At 34.0% G+C, this 15,682-nt stretch overlaps 1 protein-coding gene across 2 annotated transcripts; it reads left to right on the plus strand.

The window, feature by feature from the left end:
- Window positions 1-290: 290 nt before the first annotated feature.
- On the plus strand, window positions 291-13,356 carry LOC138318199 (acyl-coenzyme A amino acid N-acyltransferase 1-like). Of its 2 annotated transcripts, none has more exons than XM_069260378.1 (9): window positions 291-449; window positions 1,437-1,669; window positions 3,318-3,581; window positions 5,570-5,742; window positions 6,310-6,423; window positions 8,349-8,437; window positions 10,422-10,506; window positions 10,788-10,989; window positions 11,551-13,356. In XM_069260378.1, exons 2-9 carry the CDS (start codon window positions 1,450-1,452, stop codon window positions 11,685-11,687), a joined length of 1,284 nt encoding a protein of 427 aa, XP_069116479.1. In that variant the 5' UTR covers window positions 291-449; window positions 1,437-1,449; the 3' UTR covers window positions 11,688-13,356. The 2 variants fall into 2 exon arrangements, with proteins under 2 accessions (XP_069116479.1, XP_069116480.1); XM_069260379.1 differs by lacking the exon at window positions 291-449 and adding an exon at window positions 1,223-1,238.
- The last annotated feature ends 2,326 nt before the right edge of the window (window positions 13,357-15,682 follow it).

Consider the following 15,682-nt stretch of genomic DNA (forward strand, 5'->3'; position numbering starts at 1 on the left):
AATTGAGGTGTCTACATATATAATTGTATGTTAAAAATACGTGAAGTTGAATTCGAGATCCTCTATGAAGATTATTGATTTTTCATATTTCCCTTTTTCCACAAAAGGTCACGGTAGTTTCTCGAAAAATATCTACATAAGTACAATTTAATACCTGAAATTCCACCTAAGCAGCTCATTTTCACTTTATACATACGGCATAATAAATTAGCTTCTGTCGTGTAAAAGGAAGATAATGCGAATCAAAATCCGGAGTTATAGGACCGGCTTTCGCCTGTCCTCGAATTTTAGTGGATCCTTGGTCATGACCTTTGATCCTGTAATAAAAACATTTTATAGACTGTGGGCCACTTATTATGCCTATCCCAACCATGGACATGCATGTCAGTTTACCTTTGTCCTCTCTGTTATAAGTTTCCCAAAGTCCGCTGGAGTTCTATTAATTGGAGGTAAGACAATGTTTATAGTCGGTCATATTTAAGAAATACTAGATATTCCACAATAATTTGTAAGAGTGGTCGCCCTTCGTACATGTTTAAATGGGGCAATATTGTTATAATAAATTTGATCTCAGTACAGGTGCATTGTGCTTATTTGTCAGTGATATGATGCACGTGGTAAAAATGTATAAGTCTTCAAACAGTATTAAATATATAGGTTATATCCTACGTAACTAGTGTAGCATATGTATCTTCATACGAAATACAATGGAATCACATGCTTATATAATCATTTGTATATGATATATAAAACACCAAATATTGATTTATTACATTGAATTACACCGTACATGCTTTAGACGATATAAGTAATGTATTCTTTATCATGACATGACATTAATTATAAGGTTTCGTTACAGTTTTAAAGCAAAATATTTTGGTTCAAGCTAACAATACTTGTGTGTACTTTTAAAACACATGCTCTTCTTCCTTATATGTATGCACTTAAATATACATAGGTTTATGTACATGTATATGTGTATAATGGTCTCGATAGTCAACTAACGTTAGTCACGATAAAAATTAGAAAACGTAACCGTTACATGTACTGTCATGTACACTTATCGATTGTACATCATAACATGACCTATATAACGACAGTATTAAGCATGACACTGAATACATTTTTAAGAAATAATGTAAGCACTTTGAACTTTATACACTTATGGTTGAAGTCGAATGTGATTTTCAGAGTTCACTGAGTTTGAGATCATGACTAGATTTTAAAACTGGAAATTTGTAAGAATCCCGACTTTCATAGAATTCGTGATTAGTAATGTACATGTACATTTGTACATCTAGGCAGGCCCTAAGCCTCTTTTTGTATTCGTTTAATAATACATTGATTAACGTCGAATTCAAAGCCAGTTTTGACCCGTTTTGATGTGAGATGCTTGACACCTTCAAGATACATGTAAGCTGTTCTTTCCATTTCAGTTGACTTGGTAACATGGCGGAGACAGTTGTTGTGTCAGTCCGCCCCAGGGATGTATTGGTTGACGAACGATTCACTGTCCGTGTCACTGGACTTGGTCAACGCCAGAAAGTGACCATCCGTTCCGTAGTGGAGGAGGATGGCATGGCTTTCAGTGGATGTGGATGTTTCATGGCGGATGAGCAGGGATGTGTGGACGTGAGGATCCATCCGTCCCTCTCGGGTACCTATACGGGTGAGTAAAGGTTTCCATGTTGTTTGCTGATATTTTGCTACTAGTGTTTAGGTATGCTGATATTTGATGCGTGACGGTGAATTTAAGAAAGAAATGTGAGCTTTTACATATGCATATAACACGGCTTTTAGGGACCCATAATGGCCCATATCCCCAATGGAAATTATTTTTAAAATACCCTAAATGTGGAGGTTATTCCATGGAATTTCTTTTCTGATTCAACAATCTTATTCCCAAAATATAACAATACAAAAATGTCCTTTCCCAATTCAAACACAAAACCCCTGCTTTATCCTTATTGGATGGATAGTGTTCAATACACCTTGTTTTGTAGACCATTTGACATGGTAGTTGTAGATGTCATGTGAGAATAGAGTCAAGACAAGAATACTGGCACACCTTTGTACAAATATATATGCATTTAATACATCAGTGATGATAAACAGATATCATTCATATGGAAATAGTTTTTTTAAGTGAACAGTCGGGCAAGGATGGCTAAAGTCGGTAAAAATGGTGTGAATGTATCCAGTATAATTTCTTATGAAATAGAAAAATAAAATCTCTCGCCAAAATCTGTCTGCGTACGAAGAAATTAATTTAAAATATAGGAATCCTAAAACGTCCTCCCGGCTAATTATGTCCGTGGTTACATTTACACGCAGCCTCTCTTTCAATGCTTTCAACTTTCCTTTACTTTAATGGTCAGAACTGGGAAACGTAAGCAGAACTTGGCCGTCGTATTAATATGTGAGAACTTTTGGAAGGCCAATGAACGCATTTAGACTGGTTTTCTTTGCCCGACTATTCACTTTAATGCTTACATTCGAATGAAAAGAAATATTTCTTGTATGGAAAACACCATGCATACTTGGTTAATGTAAAGATGTCAGTAGGAAAGTGTCAGCCTGAAATCTATAACTGTTTTTAATTTCACATTAGAATGTGCCAAATGGGCCATGTAAGGGGAATAAACTGCCGGTGGCACGTTTAAACTTATACTAAAAGGTAGCCTACCTGTTATACACTAATGTACAGTAAACTGGCATATATCTGTCTAAGCATGACAAATTTAATTCAATACATAGCTTTATTTCAAAAAGAGTAGTTTGCTACAGATTTCACCACTTTATTTCACAAAGAAAATTTGGATATTGTATAATATAAAATATTCATGTTCACTTTTTTTAATGATTTGGAGTATTCGTATTCACACGAATGTTGTCTGAAGATTCATTTCAAATATTTGTTGCTGTCGAATTTTCTTTTTAAATTCAAAATGAAAAACTAATTATAAGTAATAATTATCTTAACAGACATTTGAAAATCTTCCCAGTAAAAAAACCAACAACAACCACAACAAAACTTTGCCCACACTCTATGGAAACATGTCCATACCCTTTAGAGTGTCGTTTGTCACTGTTCGTGCGAAAGCAAGCGTTCATTTGAACACGAATTTCAGTAAAAGTAATATTTTAAATACAAGTACTTAAAAAACCAGGATCCATCGAAGACTTCGTGTCGACATGTGGATCTTATAGAACTCAAAGTATTAAAATGCGTCTTTAAGAGCAATTCAATTAATTGTTTTTAATAAAGCTTGAAAATGTGATAGAAATGGCTAAACAATGCACTTGATTTCGTAAAGGTGTTGATCAGATGGGGCTTATATGGAGCATGCGCCAGATTCCTGGTCAGCGCCCAGGACTACGTCTCACGAAGAAGGATGTGACCAGTCCACAAGATGTGAAATTTGAAGTCTTCAGTGAACATCGATGTTTCGATACTCTTCACGAGATTACAGTTTCACCATTGTCCAAGACGGAGATCTATCGATGGTATAAGAGCAAGAACGTGAAGCGAATTCCAGTGGAGGTCGGGAATATACGAGGAATGCTCTTTGTACCGCCCGGCAAGTCATTAAAACACTATATTTTATCAATTATCTGAAATACGAAGTTCATATAATAACAAATACAGAAATAGGATATGATGGTTTCAAGAGCACGTACTGACCGTTACTAAGGAGGTGCGACCGAAGGCTGATATAAGTCGCAATCTCATTAAACTAATTAGACTTGTAACATACGCTCCAATTCGTAGAGAATCGTATATGTAGTGGAGCGGAATAACAAGTCTAATTTTAATTTATAAGACGTATTCTCATTGACTGCCAAACGACGACAGGGCCACATTTTTTGGCTAACATCTCTATAACATTCTGAGATAACTTACCTCTTACAAGGCGTCAGATATTTTATGGAATTAGTTTATTGAGCAAAAAGAACGTGATTTGAATTTGAATAAAAAATTTAACCTCGGTAAATGATTGATGTATAGTCTCCCTTCTCTGAGGGACGTGACAGATTTGTGAAGACCATGCACATACTTTTTGTCCTAATTTCCGGTCAATGTCACCTGGTGGTGTGCTGCTCTAGCTATGTCTCCTACGGCACGCTTCATTGTGTTAGCACTAAGGGTTACACTGACGGCTCAAAAGATGGTGATAATGTTGCGGCAGCATGCTGTACATCTAATCACTGCTCCTCTATCCGACTGGCGGATGTTGCCTCCATTTTCTCTGCGGAAGCATGTGCTATCGGTCTGGCGCTTGACCATATCGAAGAACACCGCATTGAAAAGGCAATCATCTGTTCCGATTCTCTTTCGGTTCTTCAGGTTTTGATATCAAGAAACCCTAGAAACACATTAATCCAAAATCTTTTGATCCGAACATTTCGATTATCTTCTAAAACTCAGATTACGTATCTCTTGATTCCCAGCCATGTGGGTATAAAGGGGAATGAAAAGGCCGATAAAGCAGCTAAGACTGCTCTTCGCCTAGCACAAACAGATTTGAAACTACCTTACACCGACATCAAACCTTACATTCAGTCAGCCATTAAACACCATCGGCAACAAAGGTGGTCAACCGAAACAAACAATAAACTGTTTAAAATACAACCTACACTTAATCCTAAACTTACCAGTCGGAGAGACCGCAGAGAGGAAGTTGTTCTCTCTCGGCTCCGAATTGGACACACATATTTAACATATTTCTATCTATTGAGAGGGGAGGATCCTCCTACATGCCATGCATGTGATTCTCCGCTCATTGATTTTAAACACATACGAGATAAGTATTATGATGTCTCCGACATGAAGACTTTGTTCCATGCCGTGAGACATAATCGTATTTTCAACTATCTCAAAGAGATCGGCATTTTTAACAAAATTTGAACGTTTTCTCATCGTATCTTATATTCATATCAACGCAACACTCATCGTTTCATCAACATTGTGCATGAGTTTTCTCATGTGTTTTAGTCAAAACTATTTTATCCTATGCAACTCCTTTTATTAAATCAACATTTACATTTTTGTGTTAGTTTTTACTTGAATTTTTCTTATCCTGATCTTTTAGATTCAGTCCTTGTTTATATCCTTATACTAATGCATGTCTGCCTTGCAGTTTGGCCCTAAATGACCTTAGTTGTTGATGGGCCGTAAAACTCAAACAAAGAAAGTTAGCACTAAGGGACAAGTGTTCCTTTGCAAGTATTCCACTTTTGTCGTAATAGTGTCAATGTATCACAACACCAAAATAATGCTGTGTCTAATCCGGCATCCACTTCACCCACGCCACACATTGCATACATAGAAGGCCGTCCTTTAACCTTTACTGTTAATAGGAATGCAAATCTAATCTGCCAACCAACTAGCCAATACTCAGGTCATACGCATGTCATTCAGGTAATGCAAGAAGGTTTTCTATTGCACAGACTTTTGTCTAAGTAAGGACCTTGAATTATTACGGAAATAACGATATCAAAACAAAATGAAATAAACTTCACACTCTTTTAAGGTTGTTATCTAATCGATTTATCCATTAATCGGCAGGCCCAGGGCCATTTCCCGGCGTGATGGATATGTTCGGATCGGCGGGAGGACTGATTGAGTTCCGAGCCTCTCTTCTTGCATCGCGAGGCTTCGTCGTCTTGGCTCTGGCTTTCTTTGCATACAAGGATCTGCCCGAAAGTTTTCATGACTTCAGAAGTATTGACTATATAAAGGTATATGTTTCAATTAAGACGGACACATAACATAGTCATTGTGCATAATGTTAAAGAGATACTAGTAATGTGCAGACACAATGTTGCCATATTTTGCAATTCTGCCTTTGAATGGTTCAAAATGTCATCTTACTCAATAGAGACAGATGCTAATATGTATATTCTTTAGTGATAAATCATAAATGAATCATTTCATTAAAATTAAAATTAAACATTTTATCATTATTCGGTTCCCTTCCATCAAGGTGTCATTTTAAATGGTATTTGTTAATTTCTATAACATCAATAGTCTTTTAATTTCATGAACTGGATTACATGTACATGTCTTAGTACAGTACCAATTCTCTCCGCTTGGCTGCGCTCATAAATACTTATACATATAAAATGGAACTATATTAATTTATATTTTGAACAAAGCCTAAAGCAGAGAGTAGAAGCACTACGGCAGATAACAGTTCAGTGTAATGATTTCAGTATAGAGCTATTGATATATCAAGACTTTAACCTGATTTTTTTATAAAATCAAATTATAGCAATATATCTGTGTACGTTTGTATGTCCCTTAAGGAAGGGGCCCTTTATCTACATAGTCACCCCAGTGTTCATCCAGGTGGAGTAGGGGTCATTGGTGTGTCCAAAGGAGCGGAGTTAGCACAGCTGGTCGCCCTGTATTGTCCTGAGGTAAATCATTACACATGCGCTTGTTTATTTGGAAACTAAAATAAGACTAGAAAGATTCCGTTCTTAGCATATCGAGTATCCTCAAGGTTTTAAGATTTCAAGGTTTTTTATTTTCTCAGACACAGTAACTGTGTGACAAGAGGTCCAATGTAAAATACAGTTTTTTAGTGCATGACAGGCACGTGTATATAGAGATATAAACATATACAAAATGTAGCACATTCCATGAGACACAAACGTATACGATGTAGAACATGGTATTTGTTTGCAATCAGTATACAAGTTTAGTATAAGAGACAAATATGTACAATGTAACAAGCGTTTTTTTTAATAAGAGTAATGACAATTTTTGAATAAATGAACTAATATTAATTAAAAGCTTCATATTGAAAACTCTGAACATTCCTTCCATTTTAACTTTGCTTGGATTTGTGTGATAATAGGATGGAATAAACTTTAATCCTAGTTGTTTAAAATTATTATTATTATTACATAAAAACAGATAATGAAATTCATCTCCTATACCCATATTACACACTGTATATATTCTATCATTCCTTTACAACCCTCTCTATCTTCCTGTTTCTACCGGTAGTTTCATATTGGAAGTTCTAAATTTACATAACGTTTTTTAATCTTTATTTTTTAGCCGTATCAAGTAATCTTCTAAACCAAAATAGTGTCTAAACGTATCATACACATTTCCACTTGATGTTTTTCTATATTACTTAACCAGTGCTGTATAAACTGGTCTTTCAATTTTTGTTTAACTTTGTTCTTTAAAAAGTTAATAATTGGTATGCAACATTTCTGATATAACCAGATATGACTTAAACCGATATTATTAAAAGTATTTTTGATAAACGTGATCCATTTAAATTGCATTTGTCCTGTTTCATGTAGTGAATACATCAATCTATACATACATAATATGTAAAGCTTGATAATTTATATTCATTACAAACCAACATATACCAAAATTTGACCATTCTTAATCTAATATCTACATCTAGTGAGTATCTTCCAGATTCCCCATATACCATAAAATTTGCCGTGTTTTTTCTTAGGCTAGTATTCTCTTACAGAACTGTAAATGTATCTTTTCAAGAAGTTGTATGTTCTCATAGCCCCATATTTCGCATTAGTATAATGATACAATAGGAGTGAGTAGTGTATCAAACAATTTAAATTTCATGTTCGTTCAATTTTACGATATACAACATAAAGTGTCTTTTGGGCCTGTTCAGACAGTCGATTTTTTGCTGCAGTAAAGTTGCCATTGTAATTAAACAAAATTCCTAAATAGGAAAATGTGTCTTGTATCTCAAGCTCCTTATTATATAATGTGAACCTATTTCCATTGTTATGTTTTCTCTTTGAAAAAATAACTAGTTTTGTTTTTGTGTATTCACTGTTAATTTCATATTTTTACAATACTCTTGGAACTTATCAAGCATAAGCTGCAAACCTTCACGAGTTTGCGACATTAGGACTCCAAATGCCATTACCCGAGTCTTCCTTGAGATGTTAGCACACAGATTTCATCAATTTGAGAGAAATCTTTTGTGAAAAAAAACCATATGATTTTTTTATCGAAACACATAATTTCAACAAATATCTACACATTATACCTTTTAGTTGGAAAGAAACCAGTGCGATTTTCAGTCTTTGTCAGGATGGCTGATTACAGTTTGCGGGTTGTCAGTATATGTGATATACTCTATTCACTCTGATTTCATGTAGTGTTTTGTTGAAATGCTTGACGCCGGACGGACATCGCATTACGATGATATGCATTAAAAATAGATTAAAAAGAGATAAGAAGCCTCAAATGACGACGCAACACTTTGATGATATACATATGTTTAATCGTGGCGGAGAGTGGGGATATAGGGAAACTTTCATACTTTATATTTCTGTTCCAGGTGAAAGCTGTTGTCAGCATCAATGGCATCCCGTACGTAACAGTGTTCCCATTAACTCATAAGGACGAGACCATTCCGGTCGTAACTAGGTAGTGTACAACTTTTTTTTCAACTTTATTTTTTCATGCTTATTAATTTTTGTTATTTTTTTATTGCAGCTTTTCTTCAAGGCAATCAAAACCATGTGTTCTCTTTGTAATGACCCGTATTAATTTTGTTATTATATTTCAACTGTTCCATTATATTGTGTTATACCACATTGTATATACTCTTTTATCGTTACCTTGCATCATTTGTTCCATATGTTTATAACTACTCCCCTGTCGGTGAACCGGAGGGGACTATAGTGTTTGTTTAAGTTCGTCTGTCCGTCCGTCTGTCCGTCTGTCTGTCTGTTTCTAGACGATAACTTGAGAAAAAATCAACGGATTTTGATTAAACTTCATACAATGGTAGCATATGGAACAAAATGGTCACTGTTACTAAAAAAAGATTGTTAAAAAAAAATCGTTTCCAGACGATAACTTGAAAAAAAATCAACGGATTTTGATCAAACTTAAGACAATGGTAACATAAAAACAGCTTGGAATTATATTTGTAGTCTAAAGGTTAACTACAAAGGTCAATGTTACTAAAAATAGATTTTTTCACAAAATATTAGTTTCCAGGCAATACCTTGAGAAAACATCAACGTATTTTGATCAGACTTCACACAATGGTAGAATATGAGAAAATACAGGTTTAAATTTAATTTGGGGTCAAAAGGTCAACTACAAAGGTCACTGTTACTAAAAATAGATTTTTTCACAAAATATTTGTTTTCAGACAATAACCTGAGAAAACATTGACAGATTTTGATCAAACTTCACACAATGGAAGCATATAAAAACAGCTTGGGATTGGATTTGGGGTCAAAAGGTCAACTACAAAAGTCACTGTTACTAAAAATTGATTTTTTTTCACAAAATAATAGTTTCCAGAAAATAACTCGAGAAACATCAACGTATTTTGATCAAGTTTCATAAACATTGATGTCACTATTTTTTTTAACTTCATCAGAATATGAAAGAAATTTTGTTCGCAAACTGTGTGAATTCGCGTAGCGGATTCTCACAAAAGTTTGCAAACAAAATTTATTTCATAACCCGATGAAGTTAAAAAATAGTGACATAAATGCTTATAATTAATTGTTCAGACTTCTTGATAACATAAAACACGTTTGAACTTATGATTCCATTGACTTTCCAATGGATTATTTTTTTCCAAATCAAAACGAAACATCGACGTCTCTGTTGTGACGTCATGAAAACGTCGGGTTTTCGCGCCATTCTCGGATTTTTTCTTCATAGTATATGAAGAATTTTTTTTCTTCATAGTTTATGAAAAAAAATATCTGCCAATCAGAGAGTTGGATTTAGTATGAAAACAAATAAAGATTGATTATACTATGGTAGCATATGAAAATATACAGCTTGGGTTTGAATTTGGGGTCAAAAGGTCAACTACAAAGGTCACTGTTACTAAAAATAGATTGTTTTACAAATTTTAGTTTCCGGATGATAAGTGTAGAACACATCAACGGAATTTGTTCAAACTTCATACAAAGGTAACAGGGGGAAACATGGCTTGGGATTGAAGTTGGGATCAAAAGGTCACTGTTACTAAAAAATAGTTTCACAAATTTTTGTTTCCGGAGGATCACTTGAGACAGAATTTGTTCAAACTTTATACAATGATAGCACAACTAAGCAATAATAACTGGTTATAGATAAGAAAAATGTAATTAACGGCAGGGGACGTGTGTTGCTTTCTGCATTATCCATGAGCCAGTCACTATTATAACATTTCCGGATATCCCTCCATTTAGGCAGAACTACGTTCGTCACTATAGTAACCAAATGATAATTAGCAATTTTATAACTGCAATTTATTTGTAATAGTCTATTTACTTCAACTTTCTTCGCGTCCGTTGGTGCGACTTAAGACATCAAAATGAACAAAGACATTCCTTTACTATCTATTGTTATAATTGTTCACAATGATTAACATATTTAAATTAAATTATTGTTTCAGCTTTGATTATTCTAATTTCTATCAAACGGACGAAGGGCTCGTGATGAAAAATAGCTATATTTCGGATACTACTGGGCTGTTCGAGGTAAGCGATATGCGGTTCACCATTCGCTGATGTTATTTAGATAGCAGACTTTACACGTTTAGGTAAATGTATTGTGATGATATCAATGATATTTCCTTTGATTTGTTCTTCTCTTTTAGCTTAGAATATTTTTGAGAAATAAGACCCTTTACAACCATCCATGTTCAGAAAAGGAATATTTTAAGCGTGTTTTTGTTCAAATTATGAGAAGTTTTGCATTGCGTTTACCCAAAATTCACTTAGAGCAATTGTAATGAATTAGTATTTTTTTCTTTCTCTAGTTATGGAAGACTGATGCTAAGCTTTTGAACATATGCAGTGGTGATGACTGTACAGTTCCGGCGGAGCTTCAGCAGTTTCAATATGACAATTATCCAGAGGATAAGAAACAGAATATGGAACTTGTGGTGTACCACGGTGCTGGACACTTAGTGGAGCCGCCATATTCCCCGCTATGTAGATCGTCCTACCATAAAGTTATGGGTAAGTAGAGCCATAAAAGCGATTTCCGAGGATTTTTATTTACAGGCGCACCTATACATAAATGGTTTGTATGCAAACCTGCGTTATAGTGTATATCATTTGAATGTCTGCAGTGTTTGAGAATGCACATGCTTTGAATTATACTTACTACTATATATATTGACGGCAAAGCTAAATGTATTGAATACTACATGAGACAAAGAGTAATATTAACACCATAATTTTACCATTTACTGTTCAAACTAACTCATAAATACATTTCTGTGTAAAACATATGCTATTCAATTGTCAAATTACTTCTTATAAGTGATTTGTAAATTTTGTTTTGAAAGAAATACTTTTATGTGTAAAGGTTTTTTAACGCAAATGCAATATTGCCTTTGGGTTTATACTACTACGTTTGCTTGACCTACAATTTTAAATGCGGTTGACCTCTTTTTTTTGTAAATGCTTCTTCATACCTACCTTACATTATATATTAAACAAATATTTTCTGTTTATGATAACAAATCTTAACTATGCATATTCATTGAATCGGAATGTAAATTATGTTCTTTTCAGGAACAAACGTCGTGTGGGGTGGCAATCCTCGTGACCACGCCTATGCACAAGAAGACTCCTGGAAACGAATAATTGACTTTTTCAGAAATAATCTGCCGAATAATTCCAGTCATGTACAACATTCTAGTCGTTTATGATTTTTTTTAAGAATGTTGAGACGACAAGTGTTTTGCTTGTGATAAAGGTCCTGAATGATGTTTCACGTACTACTATAGAGAAAGGTGCTACAGAAATATCCGTGCTATCCCTCAATTGGGACTACATTAACCAAATTACTTATGCCATCCGAATTAAGTCGTTCATACACATAGAAAAAACATATCCATTTTGAAATTTCATTCTGTAACTACTATGTACTGTAACCAAATTCAATGATATTTTAATTTCTGAAAACTGTAACTATTTCATTTGTCATCCTTCAAAATCCTTACAGAGCATTTCTCATGTTATTCAGACAATAAGCATTTTTACCAATCAGACACCATCAACAGTTTGCATAGTCATGGTAATTAACACTTGTGAACTCTGTGGCATCAAAAGGTTACACCAGTTGACCAAGCTTAACAAATTTTGTTATCCATTGTCTCATTATTTTCACTAAACCTGTTAATTGCGACCTGCTTACCATATCAACCATTTGTACAGAAAAAAAATCATCTTGGTCATCTATAGTTTTAGTAGAACCTGTTCAAAGTTCCGAACAAGACTTGCGTGCGATAGAAAGACAGACATTGAGAATCAGATTGGCCTATTGCAGTATGACCCATACAACTTTGTGAAGGATGTAATATATTTTTATATTCATATTTAAAGTAGATACATATCTAGTGACCTCTGTTAGCGGAAACATCATCGAACATTAGTTTTGCTGAATTATCAAGAGATACCATTTGTTATTTACAAATAACCAAAGCGACTTTCTGTCCAAACATTTTTGAATGTCAAGTATATTGTATATGGCATGTAAGCAAACAGTTTTGCTAGGCACATTTAGCTCATGTATTTGAAATACATTCCTAAAGTTTTATTATTGTTCATGTATTTCCATATTTAGAACACGTATTGATAATGGTAATTATGTATTTTTTCCCAATAATATAGTACATGTATATGGTGATATGGATGGTAACGTTATGAGATCATAAAGATCATAATTGTTCTTACATAGTGTAATGTATTTACTAGTATATGTTTTGTTATTTGGATAAATCTGTTATCGTGTACATTACCTAGTCAACGAATGTTCTTTTGTATACGCATTAATTATCTTTATTTCCACCACTGAAGTGGGCGTCATTCATGTTTCAGGGTTTAACAATTTGTTTAAACCACACGTGTTTAATGATTTTTTTGGCGGGAGATATGTAGCAAAGTGCCGTGCGCATGCTATTTCACCAATGTTTATATTGTTCATATAACAATAGAAGATCTAAATTGAGAAAGACGGTAAGTCTATAATTATTGCTTATTAAAAAAGAATTTGACATCAACGATTCTATCAGGCAATATTCACATCTGATAAAAGCGGGTATAAAAACGGGTAGCACGACTTGGTTTGTTGAACAAATCAATAAATACTCGCCAAGGATTGAGTGTCTTTTGTAACTTAAAAGAAAATAATTCACACATTCCATATCCAATAACGACTCGTTGTGTGACCTCTATTTGGTATATATATTTGAGATATTTATGTTTTATTCTGTGAGATGGGTTAGTAACAAAACTTACGAATGAAAAATTAAACAGTTAGTATTTCAATGGAAATAAAAAGCTGTGATAGAGAATAAAAGATGAATTTATTAATTACGAGATATTCAGAACCTTTTCATATTTCATACTGATCCATTTGTTTTTGCCTTTCTCGAGATGAAAAGTGTTTTAGGTTCCTCAATATTATGAATGATCTCATGATCTGTGGTCTTGATGTTCGCCAACGGACGGACTCCAAATTATTTACGTTGAACTCTTACCATCATGAAAATTCAAACTGTACAAACCCAAGCCTAGTACTTGACGCAGTGTCTGACGTTGATATTCATTGGGACATTGATGAGTTTTGACAAACACTACTAAGCTATCGTCGAGGGATGAAATGTCATTCTACATTGCCACATTCTGCATTGCTACATTCTATGTCACGGAGAGTGATAATATGGTGTATTTGTTCTCTTTTCGTAAATAAAACTATACTCTGACAAACTGTAAACAGCTGATAGTTTTATTATACGCAAAAAAACGGAGACAAGATAACCTGAAATAAAAAGAACAATACCTTGACAAACTCACATAGGGACACATAAATGTACCAACGATAATATGCCATATTTATACTGTAAAAGTAATAAATATATATATACATGCAGGTATCTTATAAATTTATATATTTAAAGTTAAATTCTATTTTAATTTCATTGGTTTTTACATTTAGTTTACAATCACCTTACCCCTTAATACAATACCACATTGCTACATTCTATTAAGTATATTAATTATATTGCATAATGAATAATAAGTTAATTACTTTATTTCTAGTTAAATATTAAATAAACATACCTTTCAGCACTGTGGCCGTAAAGCACACAGGCTTCCAGCTATAGGTGTTACATGTCCGGTGCCTATTTTCCATGTAATGTGTGGACACGCTTCCACCAGGGTGGGCGTGCACGTGCAAGGACAGGGTCATGCAGGGTCAATGTGACACACTCAACCAATCCATTCACTCACCTCTCATACGTCATCATAACAACTTACATACACACAGATTTACATGTACAGGACATTACATGACACAGGGACATGTAAATTCAGACAATACACAGCGCATGTAGTTTTAAGACCTAATATGATATATTTTATGTACACAGTGAATTCAAACACCGCGACATTCTCCCCTGCAAAGGAAAATGACTCCTGGCATTTAAATTATGCTAAAGATAAACATTTACAGTAAAAATATTGATAAGAAGCTCGATGAGCAGTGCAGTATCCAGTATCCAAGTGATTGGGGCGATCCCTACCTACAAGGACTATAAGATAACTGCTCATTGAACAATACTCTTAACAGTTTGAAAAATATCTTAAGTACTTTTATTTTAACTCAAAACTACAAAATTAATCACCCTGGCCAGTGTCCCAAGGTAATATATACCTAATTAGCCTAATAAGAATTTCTCCTCTGCCAAGTGAAACAAAGCACTTCTGATGTGAATATAATCTAAACATTTATTATAATTGAACGTAAGTTGCAATTATGCTACAATTCTACTTAATAAATGGTAAACCATAAGGTAATACACATTAGTAGCTATAGAGATTAAATATGATTTTCACAATCAGGAGTGGTCTTTGCTCACTGTGACATTGGCGCCCAACGTATAAGTTCGACGGAGGCAGTGCCCGGCGTGCACCCATTGTTTACCACGTGGGTGATCACGTGATACCAGCTAGTGCACCGGAAAGTATGCTCAAGGGGAGATCACTCCGATTTGATATCTCTACTTTTCAACATGTGCTTCCGGTTTTGATGTCTTCTGTTTACCTGTGATTGTCATCGTCTTTATTTTCGTCTTGTCATTATGGATTCGTGATTATTTCGTTGTCATCATGTTTACTTTGGAGTTCCTGCTGTCGTCGTTGGATTGTAACTGATTGTTATTCTGTGTCGTCCAGTGGAGATCCGTCCAAGTGTTGACATTTATCGTTCGCGTGTTTATCTTTGACTTTATTTTTGTTTTCATTGTCATTTGTATTCACTATTGATATTATTCATTGCGTTTGCTATTGATTTGTTTGATGTCTCATGTTTATTTTCATGATTTAGGCTATTCTCATCGTTAAACTAGCGTGGTAAAAGTAATTGGATAATTCCGGTTCAATTAATTTTGAACATTATGCTAGTGTAGATTAAATTTAAATCTAGTCTTAAATAATTATACTACTTATAAGACTCTAAATCATATCTAATATAACTATATAAATAGATCAGTAACAACATTATCATAAACATTTTATAACATTTTAGATACATTTGTATATTCATCTAAAACTTAAATCCGTAAAACGTGATAAACTTTTATATTTCTTTACATTTCAAACTATCTTATATTTACATATATTGCATGCTTGCTTCCCA

The sequence above is a fragment of the Argopecten irradians genome, chromosome 3, assembly GCF_041381155.1.
Source record: "Argopecten irradians isolate NY chromosome 3, Ai_NY, whole genome shotgun sequence".
In the NCBI taxonomy this organism is placed as follows: Eukaryota; Metazoa; Mollusca; class Bivalvia; order Pectinida; family Pectinidae; genus Argopecten; species Argopecten irradians.